The sequence below is a fragment of the Catharus ustulatus genome, chromosome 26 (genome assembly GCF_009819885.2).
Source record: "Catharus ustulatus isolate bCatUst1 chromosome 26, bCatUst1.pri.v2, whole genome shotgun sequence".
NCBI lineage: Eukaryota > Metazoa > Chordata > Aves > Passeriformes > Turdidae > Catharus > Catharus ustulatus.
In genome coordinates this window covers 2,288,147-2,302,397 of record NC_046246.1, presented here as the reverse complement: position 1 = coordinate 2,302,397, position 14,251 = coordinate 2,288,147, and the positions used below count along the sequence as shown (strand labels likewise).

General features: G+C 50.4%; 1 protein-coding gene across 4 annotated transcripts in view; it reads right to left on the bottom strand.

The window, feature by feature from the left end:
- Positions 1-14,251, bottom strand: part of SCMH1 (Scm polycomb group protein homolog 1) — a 69,386-nt gene that overhangs the window by 15,683 nt on the left and 39,452 nt on the right. For 3 of the 4 annotated variants that reach the window (XM_033080565.2, XM_033080566.2, XM_033080567.2), the window contains exons 9-12: positions 3,444-3,676; positions 2,760-2,886; positions 1,574-1,774; positions 766-951 (exon numbers count right to left, since the gene is read on the bottom strand). In XM_033080565.2, coding sequence (XP_032936456.1) covers positions 766-951; positions 1,574-1,774; positions 2,760-2,886; positions 3,444-3,676 — 747 coding nt within the window. The remainder of the gene's footprint in view (positions 1-765; positions 952-1,573; positions 1,775-2,759; positions 2,887-3,443; positions 3,677-14,251) is intronic. The other variant, XM_033080568.2, reaches the window with a different exon arrangement.

The following is a 14,251-nucleotide window of genomic DNA, read 5'->3' as shown; positions in this document are numbered from 1 at the left end:
AGGAGATCAGCACTTGTCAACCACCTAAGAGGATGCAGCCAGCTTTGATCCTCTCCACAATGGACATTCCTGGAGCAGGAGCTCCTCCAGAACCCCCAGACAGCCTGTGGGGCAGCCATCACCCCAGGCTGCTGCCACTGCCAGTGCTGTGGGGAAATTACCGGCCTTGTTTTCCACAGCTTCTACTTCAGAGCAGTTTTGCAGACTGACAATCTGCACTGTGGCATGAACTGTCTTGCTGGGGTGAGCTGCTTCAATGCCATGCCAAAGAAAACAAAACCACCTCTGCCTTGGACTGCTGCATGAGCATCATCCCTGAGCTGGCCACGCTGTCACTGAGGGCTGCATGCCCTGGCTGCTGCCAGCAGATCCACGGCTGGTGTGGAAACCACCCTGCTTTAATTAATTTCTAATTACAGTTTATCTGCTGCATGTTATCACTCTCCCTTCTCATGCAGTCTTTCACCTGAATTCCTAGCTGTATGAAGTCACCATAATCAGATTACAGAAGGACTGGGGGACAAGGAGAGGAGGGAAGACAAGGAGACAGCACGGATGAGCGGAAACCTACAGCGGAGATGGAAACCAAACTGACAGGCAGAAAATGCAACTGGAATCCTACACAAGAGCCCTGAGGGCATGTGCAGACACTGGGTGTGATGTAATGAACCCTGTGAGAGGGCTCTGGAACAGGCCTTCGGAGATACAGATAAAATCTGGACATGGAGCACCTGGGTCCCTAAGTGCCGCCCCCCCAGCTCCTACCTGGTAGATACCTGTCGTGGTCGTACTCGTGTGAGCGCTGCATGTGGCTGTTCTGAGTGAAAGGCTGGTTCCCAAAGAGGTTGTCACTGCGCAGATTGTGGCACAGCTTCTCCAGGAAGCGGAGGACGTAGGTGATACTGTTTACTGCTGGCAGGTTCAGAGTGTGCTGTTCCCGATCAAACACAGCTGGAGACAGAAACAAACAGAGCCCAACACGTGAACCCCCCGCCAAGGCGGGAGGCTACGCCCAGGGCAGCACAGCCAGCTCCTGCATCTCAGCATCGCCGGGCTCTCCAGAGCCAACCAAGCCACTGCCTTCCACTGGCGGGCAGGCCAGGACCAGCCTGCTGCACCCAGCACAGGGCCGGGGCACAGCACCCGCAGCTGCGTCCAAGGGAACCGAAAGGATTCCAGGAGGGGCCTGCGCTCGCTGATCCAGCTACACACGGCTTAAAGGAGAATTAAAACCCGGCTATTTGTTGTCTTTCCGTGAGGAGCTGTGGAATCCCCCCAGCTGTGGCTCTTCCCAGGGCTGGGGCAGGGCTGGGCCGGTCGGTGGGGCAGGATTGCTGCCCGGGCTGATGCCAGCACTGCCTGCTCCAGCAGCTGTGCCCGCAGGCCAGGGGAGCTGCTCCGCTCTGAGCCAGCTGCCAGCTGTTGCTTCACTGACACAGATGTGTGGCAAGAAAGAGAAGACAGAACTCTTCTGTCTGCCCTGGCCTGCAGTGAGCTTCAGGACAGACATCTTCCAACGAGAGAATTCTTGAACAACCTCTCTGGAGGCAAAGTGCTGCGGGCCCGTTCTCACCTGAGATGACCTCTCCCCCGTGGCCTTGTTTTAAGAAGGAGAAGACTGTTTTCTGATGATAAGCACAATCAATGCAGGCCTGTACTGCTTGCTGCAGGACAACAGAAGCTCGAGCTGGTCCAAAATGGTCTGGCAGCTGCTGAACTTTCTTCTTGTCTAGGTGGGGCCCAGTGCTGCCGTTCTTGTTCAAGTAAATGCAAACTGCCAAGATGAGAAACGTGTTTGCCATTAACCCACTCAAGAAAGCAAGAAACAGATGCCTAAAATCCAACCTGAGAGATGCTGAGATTTTAAGACTGTCCAATCACTCACAAAGTGGAATCCACCACGACTGCCTGACTGCATCCTCACAGTGGAATCACCTCCAAAATCTTCCTGCCTCATGCTCACCTTCCAAACTGCTGCTGTTTCTCCCATGCTCTCCCCTGCAGTCAGGCTGTAAAGTGATTTCCATGACAGCCAGGTAAGGTGGCTGTGATGTTCAGAGGGGAAGAAGGAATGCAGCCCCACTTTCTATGGGTTCCCACAGCGTTTCCTTTTTAGGGAAACTGGCTTCTTTAGGTTCCTCTGAAAACTGGCCAATTACATTCTGGGGAAACAGAGGGCTCAGCCCATAACCAGTGCTTGACTCAACATGTCAAAAGCAGCTTTGCATTAGACTTTCCTGGCCAGATTCATCCTCAGCTGTAGCAGTGCATATACTCTTCACTGCTGCTTCTCCTCCTCCCCTATTCCCTCCTGTCCCTGTGTGCCTTGATATCCTGGCTGGAGCTGGGCAGATCACAGTCCTTCAGCACCTCCTCTGCCCCTTGTGCAGTTCCAGCAGCTGAGCCTTGCATGGTGTGGGAGAGATCAAGCTCAGGGCTCACAAGGGGTGCTGCACACCTGACTGTCCCCAGGCACAATGTACCTGGAGAGCTGTGGAGTCACCAGCATGCAGGGGAAAGGGGTCCTTGCACTCAACAGTGGACTTGCAATCTTCCTACTTCATTATTTCCAACAGAAAGATAAATGAACAGCTGCTCTGGACTCATGTGCCTCTCTCAGGCCAACCTTTCTGCACTGGTAAGGATTGCAGATTTACAGGCTTAGGAAGAAATGGGACTCTCTCAGGGTGCTGCTGTCTGCCTGCTGCAGTTCCTAACTGTGCAACCCTGTCAAGAACGTGGTCCAAGACCCTCCTTACCTGTGGGAGCCTGCATGGCAGAGCTGGGGATTGTAGCAGCGTCCTGGGGCACAGTGCTTGTGTCTGGCTCTGGGGTACTGGTTGTTGGAGAGGTGGGTGCTGGGTTCAGCAATGTCCTAGGTTTCCTCTGCAGAAAAAGAGGAGATATTTCTCCTTTTACCACTGCTCTCCTTTACCACCCATGATCACTACACTCTCTCCTCTGCATCCAACAGACAAGGCACTGTGGAACATGACACATTTCTGATGGTGATGACGGGGTGCCTCAAGAACCTAGTAATCAATATGTGTGTATTTTACAAACCACAACCCTGAAAAAGAACAAGTCTGGGATCTGCCACCTCTGTTTGACTCAGACTAGCCACACACAAAGGATGGGAAAGCTTATTCTACCCTTTGGCCATCCTGTCATGCTCCCAGCACCTGCCACGCTACTCCACAGCCAGTGCACTTCCAAAGACACGGATTCTCGATGGAAATGATCTTTAGGACACAGACATTCTCTACAGCTCCAGGGCTGGGCTCTGAGGATACTCCCAGCCCACACACCCCTCTGATCTCCTACTTGCTGCAGTCACACAGCCAGAGGCTGAGACAAAGGTGCACAAACACACGCATGCACCAACCCATGGCAGGACCTGCAGCACCTGCTGTTCACCCGCCTGCATCAGCATCAGCTTTTACCTTACTGCCAGGCTTGGGGCCTCTCTTTCTGGGGAATTTCAAAGGCTCCACTGACTTGGAGGGTGTAGGCATGGGGTGGTGGATTAGCGCTTTGGTCGTTCGACCACGCTTCTTCCCTGTTTTGCGACGCCTTTGCCCTTGGTGCTGCCCCAAACCAGGCTTTGTGCTACTGTGCATGCTAGGTTTCTCCGAGTTTACTTCGGAGGCAGGTAAAGGGCTCTTTGGAATCACAACTGAAATAAAAAGAGAAAAAGCAAATGTAATTAAATCAGGTGAGAATCAAGACAAGAGCAGCCTCCATCTTTATACAGTGTCACATGGAAAAAGCTGGAGCACTCCCAGACCCCTGGGCGAGGGGACTGCTCTCCATGCCAGAGTAAAAACCAAACACACGGATCCCTGGCTCAGCACTCGAGCTGGGGGACACTGGGGCTTAACCTGAACTCCAGAAGGATCGTGCTTGCAGCCATACCTTCCTTCCTGAACATAACTGGCACCTACAGCTCTTCCTTCTGCGAGTGGTGACCTGCCAGTGGCCATGGAAAGGCTCTGAGAGCATTCCTAGGCAGGGATCAGTCAAGACCTGTCTGACAGCCACACAGCCAGTGCTGCAAACACTGGAAATCCCCTCTCTCAAGGCTGATGTCAAATCTGTTCTGTCCCTAAATTTCCAGCAAACTGCAGTGGAAGGGACCAGCTCCATCCTCGCTGCCTGCAAGGCTTACAGCTCCTGGCCCTGAGCAACAGCTCATCTCAGCTGGGCCAGCTGCCCTGCTCCTCTCACACTACCAGAGACAGGTCTGTTCCTTCTTCTCTTCTCACTCTTTCCATCACAAAACCAGGTTTCTGCTATACTTGCCCACAAATCCCCTAAATTTGGTCATCTTTCCCAAGCCTGCTAAAGGCCAGAGATATGTTGGTTCAGCCTAGCAGAACAGTATTTCCTTCTGTTTCAAATTTCTGCTAAAAAGAAACAAACCAAATCCTGCTGCATTTTGGAAACTGCAGAGTGATCTTTAGGATGTCTTGTTTCTCACATTTGGAAACCTCAAGGTGGATTCAACATAGGGGCAAGGAATTAGGAAAAAACACAAGCAAAGACTTTTGAAATCAGGGTCTTTGTAATTAAGGAAAAAAGTCTTAGCCAGGGAAACAGAGTGCAATAAAAGATAGCACAACTGTGGGCATATGCAGAGATTTTTAAGGTTTCTGTAATGAGGATTTTAGGAGCAGTTATTGTGAGCAAGGATTCATTCTCTGGAATAATGAAGTTGTGGTTGCCCCTGGAAGTGTCCACGGTCAGGTTGGATGGGGCTTGGAGCAGCCTGGGATGGTGGAAAGTGTCCCTGGCCATGGCAGGGGGTTGGAATGAGATGAGAGTTTTAAGGTCCCTTCCAACCCAAATTACACAGTGCATCCAGGATCCAACCCCATTCTGCTTGTCATATGGGCATGTTTAGTTTTAATTTTATTTCCTTGCTTTTGTGCATTAGCATTCTCTATCAGAAGCTGTCATCAGGATCTATCTGACTTCCTGAATAAAGACACAGGGAATGTGGCAGAAACAGGGTTTTACTACTCTTTGTCTGAGCTATTCATGTTAAAAGCAAGACTACTTTGCTGTTAAGAAAATGAATGTGATAGCTCAGGTGCTTCTTACAGCTGAGGGTACTCCAGGAGTGTCACCTGCTCCAGGTGACAGCTGACACTGAGCTGCAGGGAGGAATGGCACAGCTAAGGCAGGTGCTGATCATGGAATCGTGGGGCCTCTGGTTTCAGTGTGCAATGACTGATCTCAGCAGAGGAATGTTTGTATTAAACCATTTGCTAGAATCCCACAAGTTGACAGAACAAGGATAAACAAAGGTACAATGGAACAGGGTGCCCAGTGAAGCTGTGGCTGGCCTGGATCCCTGGCAGTGCCCAAGGCCAGGCTGGACAGGGCTGGGAGCACCTGGGACAGTGGGAGGTGTCCCTGCCATGGGAGGGGTGGAATGGGATGGGATTTAAGGTCCCTTCCAGCCTACAACAATCCATGATTCCATAATTCCAAAACTGTTTCAAAGAAACTGTTAAATATCAAAGGGATGTGGAAACCAGGGCAGGGTGAGATCTGCACAATGCTCAGTGTCTAAACCAAGCTGTGCCACAATGAGGTTTCTTTAACATGGAGGAAAAATTGAGAATTCTACAGACAAGCTGTGAGGCAAACCTGTGTTCTCAGTTTTAGTAGTAACAAATGAAATGGTGCTTTTGGGAAGTTGGCATGCAGTAGCAGAGCAGCTGGACTGCACCCTTTGCTCCCAGGCTGAGACCACATCACTGGCAACTCAGTGCCAGGAAAAAGGAGATTGCTGTCAGATGAGTCCTGGGGTGCAAGCTTTCATTGTATAATTTGATGTTAAAAAGTGATTTCATCTTTTGGTGAAATAAATACAAGAAAAATTTGTTGCCCACTTGAGCTGTAAATGCAGTACATGTAAAAGTAATTTGCCAGGCTTGAAGAATTGGTTCAGGGATTTGGGCAATAAAAGCCCATAACTGGGTGCATGCAGATCCCATGATGGGACACCTCTGTCATTCAAGCACCCAGAGGAGTTCCCACTGTGCCTGTGCCCCTGGCAGCACATCCCTGGTCCCTGCCATGGCTCCTGCAGGGATGGAGGAGCTGCCACAGCAAGGGAGGCTGTTCACTGAAACAGCTAAATTACATCTGAATGTGCAGCCAGCTCAGACTGTGACCTAGATTGGTGCTGTGTGCCCAGCAGTAGTGCTGAGCACAGCCCTGAGCACAGCCCTGGCCAGGCACTGATGTTTTCCCTGGGGCTGATTCCATCAGACTGATGCAATGCACAGACATTTTTCTGACCTGAAGTGATTTAATGAAATGAGGTCTTATCCTCCCACAATCCAGAGGATTTGCCTGGATTTTTGCTGGATTTGAACCAGGATCTGAGCAAACACCAGCCTGTGCTAATACATTTTTATACATTTCTCTTGCCCTAGCAGATGCACTGAGCTGTGTGAGGAGGAGACACCAAGAGGTCCAGAGCAGAGTCCTCCCACCAGCTGTACCTGCACACCAATGGTGCAGCCCCCAAAACACAGGATTACAGCTGGGCCACACTGCCTCATCCCCAAGCACCACCTCCAGTGACTGGATGCTTCCTAAAGGAGCCTGCAGTTTCTTTTCAGGTGCCTGTTACTTTCCTGTAGGATTTCAGCCCCTGCCATCATGCAGAAACATGGGATTGCTATGCAGGGATCAGTGCCCAGCACCCAGCCCTGCCTGCACCCACCCCAGCACCCACAGAGCTCCAGAGGTGGAAACAGCTGTGCCCAGCAAGCAGGATTATCTCACAGCTCCAAGCACTGCCCAAATCTCCTTTAACTGACAAAAGCTTAAATTTACTGCATCTTATTCTTACTATTATTACATCTTAATTATTAAGGATCTAAAGCTATCAGTGTCTAAAGATGCTGAAGGGTCAGGAGGGGCCACAGGAGGAGCAGCTGAGGGCACTCGGTGTGTGCAGCTGGAGCAGAGCACCCTGAGGGCAGAGCTCAGGGATCTGCAGCTCCTCCCGAGGGGCAGCTCCCATCTCTGCTCCCTGGGACAGGGACAGGGACAGGGAAGGGCTGGAGCTGGGCCAGGGCAGGCTCAGGCTGGAGATCAGGGAAAGGTTCTTCCCTCCCCCAGAGGGTGCTGGCACTGCCCAGGCTCCCCAGGGAATGGGCACGGCCCCGAGGCTGCCAGAGCTCCAGGGATGGACAGGGGGGATTGCTGGGGGGTCTGGGCAGGGACAGGGGCTGGGCTGGATCATCCTGGGGATCCCTTCCAACTCAGGATATTCTGTGATTCTGTGATTCAGCTGGTGGCAGTGCCAGCCCAACAGTGAGCAGCTGCCAGAGACATCCTCACTTCTTCTTCCTTGTACAGGCCACTGAGAGGAGCCACATTTTCAGAAAATCAAGTGGGGCTTCTCTTACCTAAAAAAATCAACAATTCCTGAGTGAAGCAGCATCTCTCTGTGCCACAGCTTTGTTGCTCACCTGAGCTCTGAGTAATCCCCAAAGCTGGCCTTGCTTTGCAGGAGTTGGGCCATGCAACCCTGAGATCCCTTCTGACCTGAATTATTCACTGATCTGAACTCATGGTTATTTCAGCTCATTAATGGGACAGAAAACTAACCATTGGAAATTTTCTGCTTGTTCTGAGTCACACAGGCATCCAGGATAATGGCAGACATGGAGGAGGAGGAGGCTGGCTCCTTGCTGGGCTGGCTGGCATCAGACACACTTGGCACAGTGAGAAACATCACCCTGAAGATGCAGCTCAAACACAGCTAAACTCAGAGCCAAGGAGAAGCTGGGTGTTATTCAAACTGAAGGATTAGTTTAAACAAGAGTTTTGAGTTCTCTGCAGAAACAAAGATACTTGACAGAGAATTCCTGATTTCTGGCTCTACTTCCTAATGCCAAAATATTCCCTGTGAGCTGACACATGGCACCTGCAGCTGCCCACCACACTGTGGCTGAAACTCCTGCTTGCTTACAGGAGACTGCACAGTTGCCATCCACACTCAGGGTTAGTCAGTGCTAGGAAGCAGCATTTGTCACCCATCAGCTTATCTGAGACTTGTCACAGTTTGAAGAAGACAAATTTATGTCCTTGGGACAAGAATTACAAAGTCAAAACATGTAGAAAAATACAGAACAGAAAAGGTGAAGTTGCAGAAAGGTTTCCTGCCTTTCTCTCCTATTTACAAGGTTCATTTACCAAGAGCTGCAGGAGCACAAATCCCAAATTCCCACTTGCTGTGCCAAGGGCTGTGTAGTCTCAGCTGCAGCCACAGTTCATGTGCTTCTGCCTGGAGATCTCTGGAATGGCCCTTGCAGTGTCCTGAAGTGCAGGGGGAGATTTCTGAGCACATCACTCATGCCCACTCCAGAGCCCCTCTGGTCCTGCAGAACTCCCCTCCAGGGGTCCTTTGGTGCTCACTGCCCCTTGTCCCATCTTCAGCACTTCCTGGGCAGAAGCAGCACTCAAAGAAGTAGGTTAAAGAGATCCATTTAAGATAAGCAAATTGGCCAGAGAGGAGAATCTTGTTGAGATCTGGCTGAATCCTTCCCTGCATGAGGCATTTCAGTCGTAGACATCCTGAAGGTCAGAGCTGGGCAGGAACCAGAGCTCATTGCCTGTCCCAGAGCAAAATATGAAAGCTTCAGAGCCCTGTGATTCTTCCCAAAGCAGAGACCATCATCACTGGCCACCATGAGCACAGCTGGGACAGAAATACAGGCCCTGGGAAGGCTCCAGACTTGGACTGTGCTGAGCTCTCAGCAGACAGGGCAGACACAACACAGGACAAAGGGCTGGAGCATGGCTGGAGACATGGGCTCCTTGCAAAGACAGGGACTAAGAACAAGACTCAAAATCCTGGAATTCAAAGGTTAGAAGACCATTATTCTGATAATTCAGTATGTCCTGCAGGGATTTGTGCTCTCCAGCCTGAAACACCTGCTTGAGCTGAGGCTGAGAGCAGAGATATCCAACACAGTGCAGGGATCCAAGCACTGCAGGATTTGGTGTGTTCAACCTGTTGTCATGATGAGCTCTCTCTTCTCCAAAAGATACACTTTTTTTTTTTTACACAAGATTTGTCTGGTTGCAGGTTTTGACACCTGAAATAAGGTTATTTTACCCATTAATCCCCTGGGTGGTGGTTACACAGTAGCACACCAAGAAACCCAAACCCACAGTCCCCAAAACTCTCCATCCCACTCATGCTCACCATGGGGGTGCATTACAATGTCTTCTTTGGGCAGGACATCCACAGGCACAGGAAAAGCTGTTACTTCAAATTAAAGCAAAGCCTTGTGCATTTATTGAACCTGAGACAGGCTCTGAACATTCATCATCAGTGTCCCATTTCTAAAGGCTTAGAAATCTGTGTGGTTTGAGCAGCACTTTTCCTAATTGTTGGCATACACTTGGATGAGCTCTGTCACTGCAGATGCCACTGTACATCCCCCTGGCACAAGCTGAGCCATTTTTTATGGTTATTTTATTTGTTTTTTCAGTTGTTTTATTTATCAATAAAACAACTGGGTAAAAAAGAGTCTCAAGAGTCACAGTGATAGCAGCGACTGCTGTTTGCTATTTGCAGAAGTGTCACATTTTCAGTCTCACAGCAGCGTTTCTGTGTGAGAATAAACCACACTGGCACTTACAGCCAGTGCTCTCTGAAGCAGCTCAGATCCTGCAAACCTTGGCAGGTGCTCCCAGCACCTTGTACCAGGTCTCAGAGGTGTGGGGCAGCACATGACAGCCTGAGCTTCAGTGACTTGCAGAAACCAAACTGCAAAGCAGCCCAAGTGTCCCAGCTCTGACTGTAACCACACACAGGGATGTGGAAAAGAGCTGAAGACTGCAGTTGGTGCTACTGGAACTCAAGACAAAAGCCTGGACCAAAAAAAGACAAATTCTGGACCAACAGGGTCTGCTTACACAATTCAACACCAGAAGTGAGGACCCAAGAGACCTCTCCATAAGGGCATCTCAGTCTGCCCTAAGCACTCAGACTTTGGCTGAACCCAAGTAGATAATTCTACCCAACCACAAGGTGCATCTGTTAAAACATTTTCCAAAAAAACCAGAGGCTTTACTCAGTAATACAACCCACAAGAGCAATCTGAGTGACTTGGGCAGTGTCAGTCCAGCTACTGCAACAGAAACCTGGAGAGGGTCTGGACTGGCCAGAGACCACATGGAAGGATGTGACACAGACTCATCTACCTCCAAGATCCTCACCAAGGGCTTTTACATCATCTCCAGAGCCTTGGGATAATAAAAGGTTTCTAAAAGGATAAATCAAGGATTACAAGAGGTAGGGGCAAAGAATCATCCTTGCAGAGGATGTGGGGAATACAAGGATGTGCACTGGGATCCACACTGCTCATCCATGAGGGATTGAGAGGTGACAAAGTCTAATGAGGTGACAAAGTCTAATGAGCCCCCTTCCAGGGCAGGCAGGACTGTGGCAGCCCATGAGCAGACTGAGTTTCAGGGAGAGAACAAAGCAGTGACCATCCCAACAGACCCCAGCAGTCAGTGAATGTGGGGAAACCCAGCCCTGCACCATGGAAACCCTTCAGCTACACCATGCTGGGCTGAGCTGTCTTGTGCTCCTTCAGGACAGAGAGCTCAGGCTGCAGCACTCACTGCACAAGAGCAGCAGCTCAACACATAGCAGTGGCCAGGAAGAGCCAGAGAGAAAGGTTCCACTTTGGGAAAGTGAGAGACCACAACACTTGATGTCACCAACTAACAAAAATCCTACATTTACTGGTTCAAATCAAGTAAAAAGCCCCCAGGCCTGCAGCTGATGCCTGGATTCTCATTTCTGCAGAATTCCAGACTTTCTGGGGACATTTCATCCAGGACCCCCAGACTGCCCTCACTGGTCCCATCAAAACCCATCAGACACACTGAGTATTTTGAGAGTTCCTTCACGCTGCCTGGCTCTTCTGCACACAACATCCAACATCTTTTAATGGTTTTCATCAGTTTCAGAGGCAGTATCTCTTAGTGTTATTTAGTAATTTTTGAGTTTTAGAGTCCAAACATCAGTGTGCAGATATTCCTCAATGATGGGAAGTGCTCTGAGATGCAGCACAGCAAGTGTCAGGATGTGCCCCACAACAGATATATCCCCCAAACTGCTCTGGGGTCAGCACCACCTCTGTACAAACACAGAGAAGTGACTGGCCTGGGATCAGACATGCAGTGACAGCCTGTGCAGAGCAAGGATGCCCAAACTGCTGTCCTCAGCAAAAGTCAGGTTCAGTTTTGTGCTGAGCACACAGATTTCTTTAGTCCCAAACCCAGGTTTTCATTTCTCTTCCACAAAGGAAAGAACTTAACTGCTCTGTACCCACTGAGTAGCACTAGCAAATGAATGGGGAAACTGAGTCACACATCTTTCCTATAAAACCCTGCAAAGTTTGTCACATGGACAGGGAAAATGGCCTCCCAGAAAGTGTTCCACCACTGGAGCTGCCAAGCAAGTTCTCCCTCAAGAGCAGCTCAAAGCTCCTCATGTCTCAGCACGTTTGCTGTGGAACATCTGCACAACCAGCCACAAACCTCTCAGGCTGGCAATGAATGTTTGAAGTCTGGAGGAGCAGCAGCACATTCCTGCTTCTTCAGCCCCTCTTTTCCCTACCATGGCCCATTCCAGCCCCCAGAAGGCAAAGCAAAGGAGCAGAAGGATCATGCTGGGAACAGACCAGGCCACAGGCATTTACAGCAGAATGGCAGTTCTGGACAGCAGGGCTGGCTCAAAGGATTCAGTGTGCACATGAGGATTCCACAGGCAGCCCTCAGCAGAACTACAGCCCAGACTGCAGCAAGGCTGCTATTTATTCTCCACAGAGCATCCTCATCACCCTCAGAGCAACACTCACCTGTAGGAGCCAGCATGCAGCAACCTTAGCAGCCCAGTTACAGAGCTGGAGGCCTCAGCTCACACTCTTCTGTGCATTGTTTTACTTCTCCAGTGCTCAGATACTTAACTCTGGGTCCAGTTCTCAAGGTCAGCCAGATGTTCCTTGGCACAGGGGCCACCAGCAGCTCCAGCCTGTCTGGAGCAGGGCTCCTCCTCCCACACAACAAGGAGCAGCACTGAGCCTCCTGCAGCATATGGTACAAATGCAGAGGGCAAGGAAATGCCAGGTTTGTCTACAATCACCCTCTTCTCATCCCAAATCAGCAGATTTGCTCCTGTTCCCATCCCACCACTTCTTATTCCAAATAAACTGGCTGCAACACAAGCTGGGTTCTTGCTTGCTGTAATCGCCCTATCACAGCCTGATCGTCTGCACTTCACTGCACAAACAAAGCTGTTGGAGCAGTGTGTTGTTTTAATCAGCTTTGAAGCAGCTTTGGAATTAAAACAGAGATTCTGAACTACAGAGAGGAGATGAGAACTGAGTTGGTCAGCTGTAGCCTGGGAAACATTAGCAGAGTTGAAACTCAAACTTCTGACTGAGGGGATGCTCCAGAGGGTGAGAGGAGAGAGAGGGGCTCCAAGAGCAATGGCAGTGCTCAAACCAGAAGAAAACCAAGCAGAAATCTGAACTTCAAGCCTGATTTGATTACCTCAAAGCCAGGCTTTGTCTCCTGCATGGCAGTGCCCATGGGCACACAGTTGAGTACCCAGCAGCAACAGAGGAGCCCACCTGTGACCCCTGGAGCTGTTTGGCAGAGGGACCATGAGCAGAACTGGCACCTTTGGTCCTGACACAGACATAAATCAACTGATTTCACTCCTCAGGAAAACCATCACTGCAGCTCATCCAGGCCCAGAGCTTCCAGAGAAGCCACAGCAGAGCTGTCCCTGCAGGGCACTGCCAAAAGCACCAGTGGTGTCCTCGAGAAGACCCCAGAGCCAAATCTGAGTGAGCACCCAGCCCACAGCCTGGGCACCCTGCCCAAGCCCACCTGAGCCACACCTGCAACAGGACAGAGCTTTGGTTTCTTCACAGAACTGCAGCCCCTGGGAAGTTTGCATGGCTCTGCTGCCATTCTACTCAGCTGTCTGAAGGACACTCAGTGAAAGCATGTGCCATGAGAGACAGCACAGCCACACTGACTGATCACATCTGCCCCTTCTGGGAGGTAACTGCCTGGGGGTTTCCAAAAACCCCACACTGAGAATGGCTCCTGCCCTACTCAGGTTATTCAGGGTAGTTCCTGGGGTTTCTGCTCTTTTTTTAGCTTTGGCTTCTGGGTTAAATATTAGTGGAACACCTTCAACTCCTCAGTGCTCAAAGAATGAGGAGAGTGCTAGGTGGGTGTGGTTTGTTCCCATTTCTGTTATTTTTTTAAAGTTCAGAAGTTATAAAAATACCAAAGATCAAGAGAAGAACAATGACAAGGTGCAAAAGGTCTGATCTCCACAACAAGTGGGGCTGTGTGTTCAGGATGAAGCTCCTGGATTCCATGAAAATGCACACTCAGTAACTTAGGCCTGTTCCCCAAAGCCAGGGCCAGAGCTGGGCTCAAAAGCATTTACATCCCCTCTCCAAAAAATAAGGGGGAAACAAAAAAATGAAGACACTCCCCAGCAGGTCACGAAAAGATGATGTGATGTTCTTGTTTCCATAGAGTCACTGTCAAAAATCCCACCAACATGGGGCTGTTTCTCCCACATACACCTACCTTGCTCTGATCACCCCACCCATTAACCACCACATCCACATCACTGCCCCTGGATCCCTGGCAGTGCCCAAGGCCAGGCTGGACAGGGCTTGGAGCAGCCTGGGACAGTGGAAGGTGTCCCTGCCCATGATGGGGTGGGACCAGGCTTTAATCCCTTCCAGCCTGAAGGGATTTGGGATTCACTGTGTGCAGCCTTTACAGACCTGAGAGGAGACTGGTTGATCATTCTGGCTCCTCCAGCACTTGCCCACATCAGAAGCAGGACCCCTACAAGGGACCAAGCTCCTGCCAGCAAGGTTGGAACAAAAGGTATGGAGCATGAAATCCTGGAAGTGAAGGTTTGTAAAACTGTGTGTTTAAACCCTTCCATCCTGATGGGAAATTCTGCTCCCCCTGAGGTTGTCCTACACAAAGTGTCACCCTGGTCATACTTTAAGCTGACTTCACTCTGCTTCCAAACCTCACAGCAGAGGATGGCTGGGCAGAGCCACCAGCCCTGCCTGCAATCAACAGCTAAGGACATGCTGAGTCAGGCACTTTAAGACCCCACAAACAACCCTGAGGTTGTCCAATTCCATCCTGA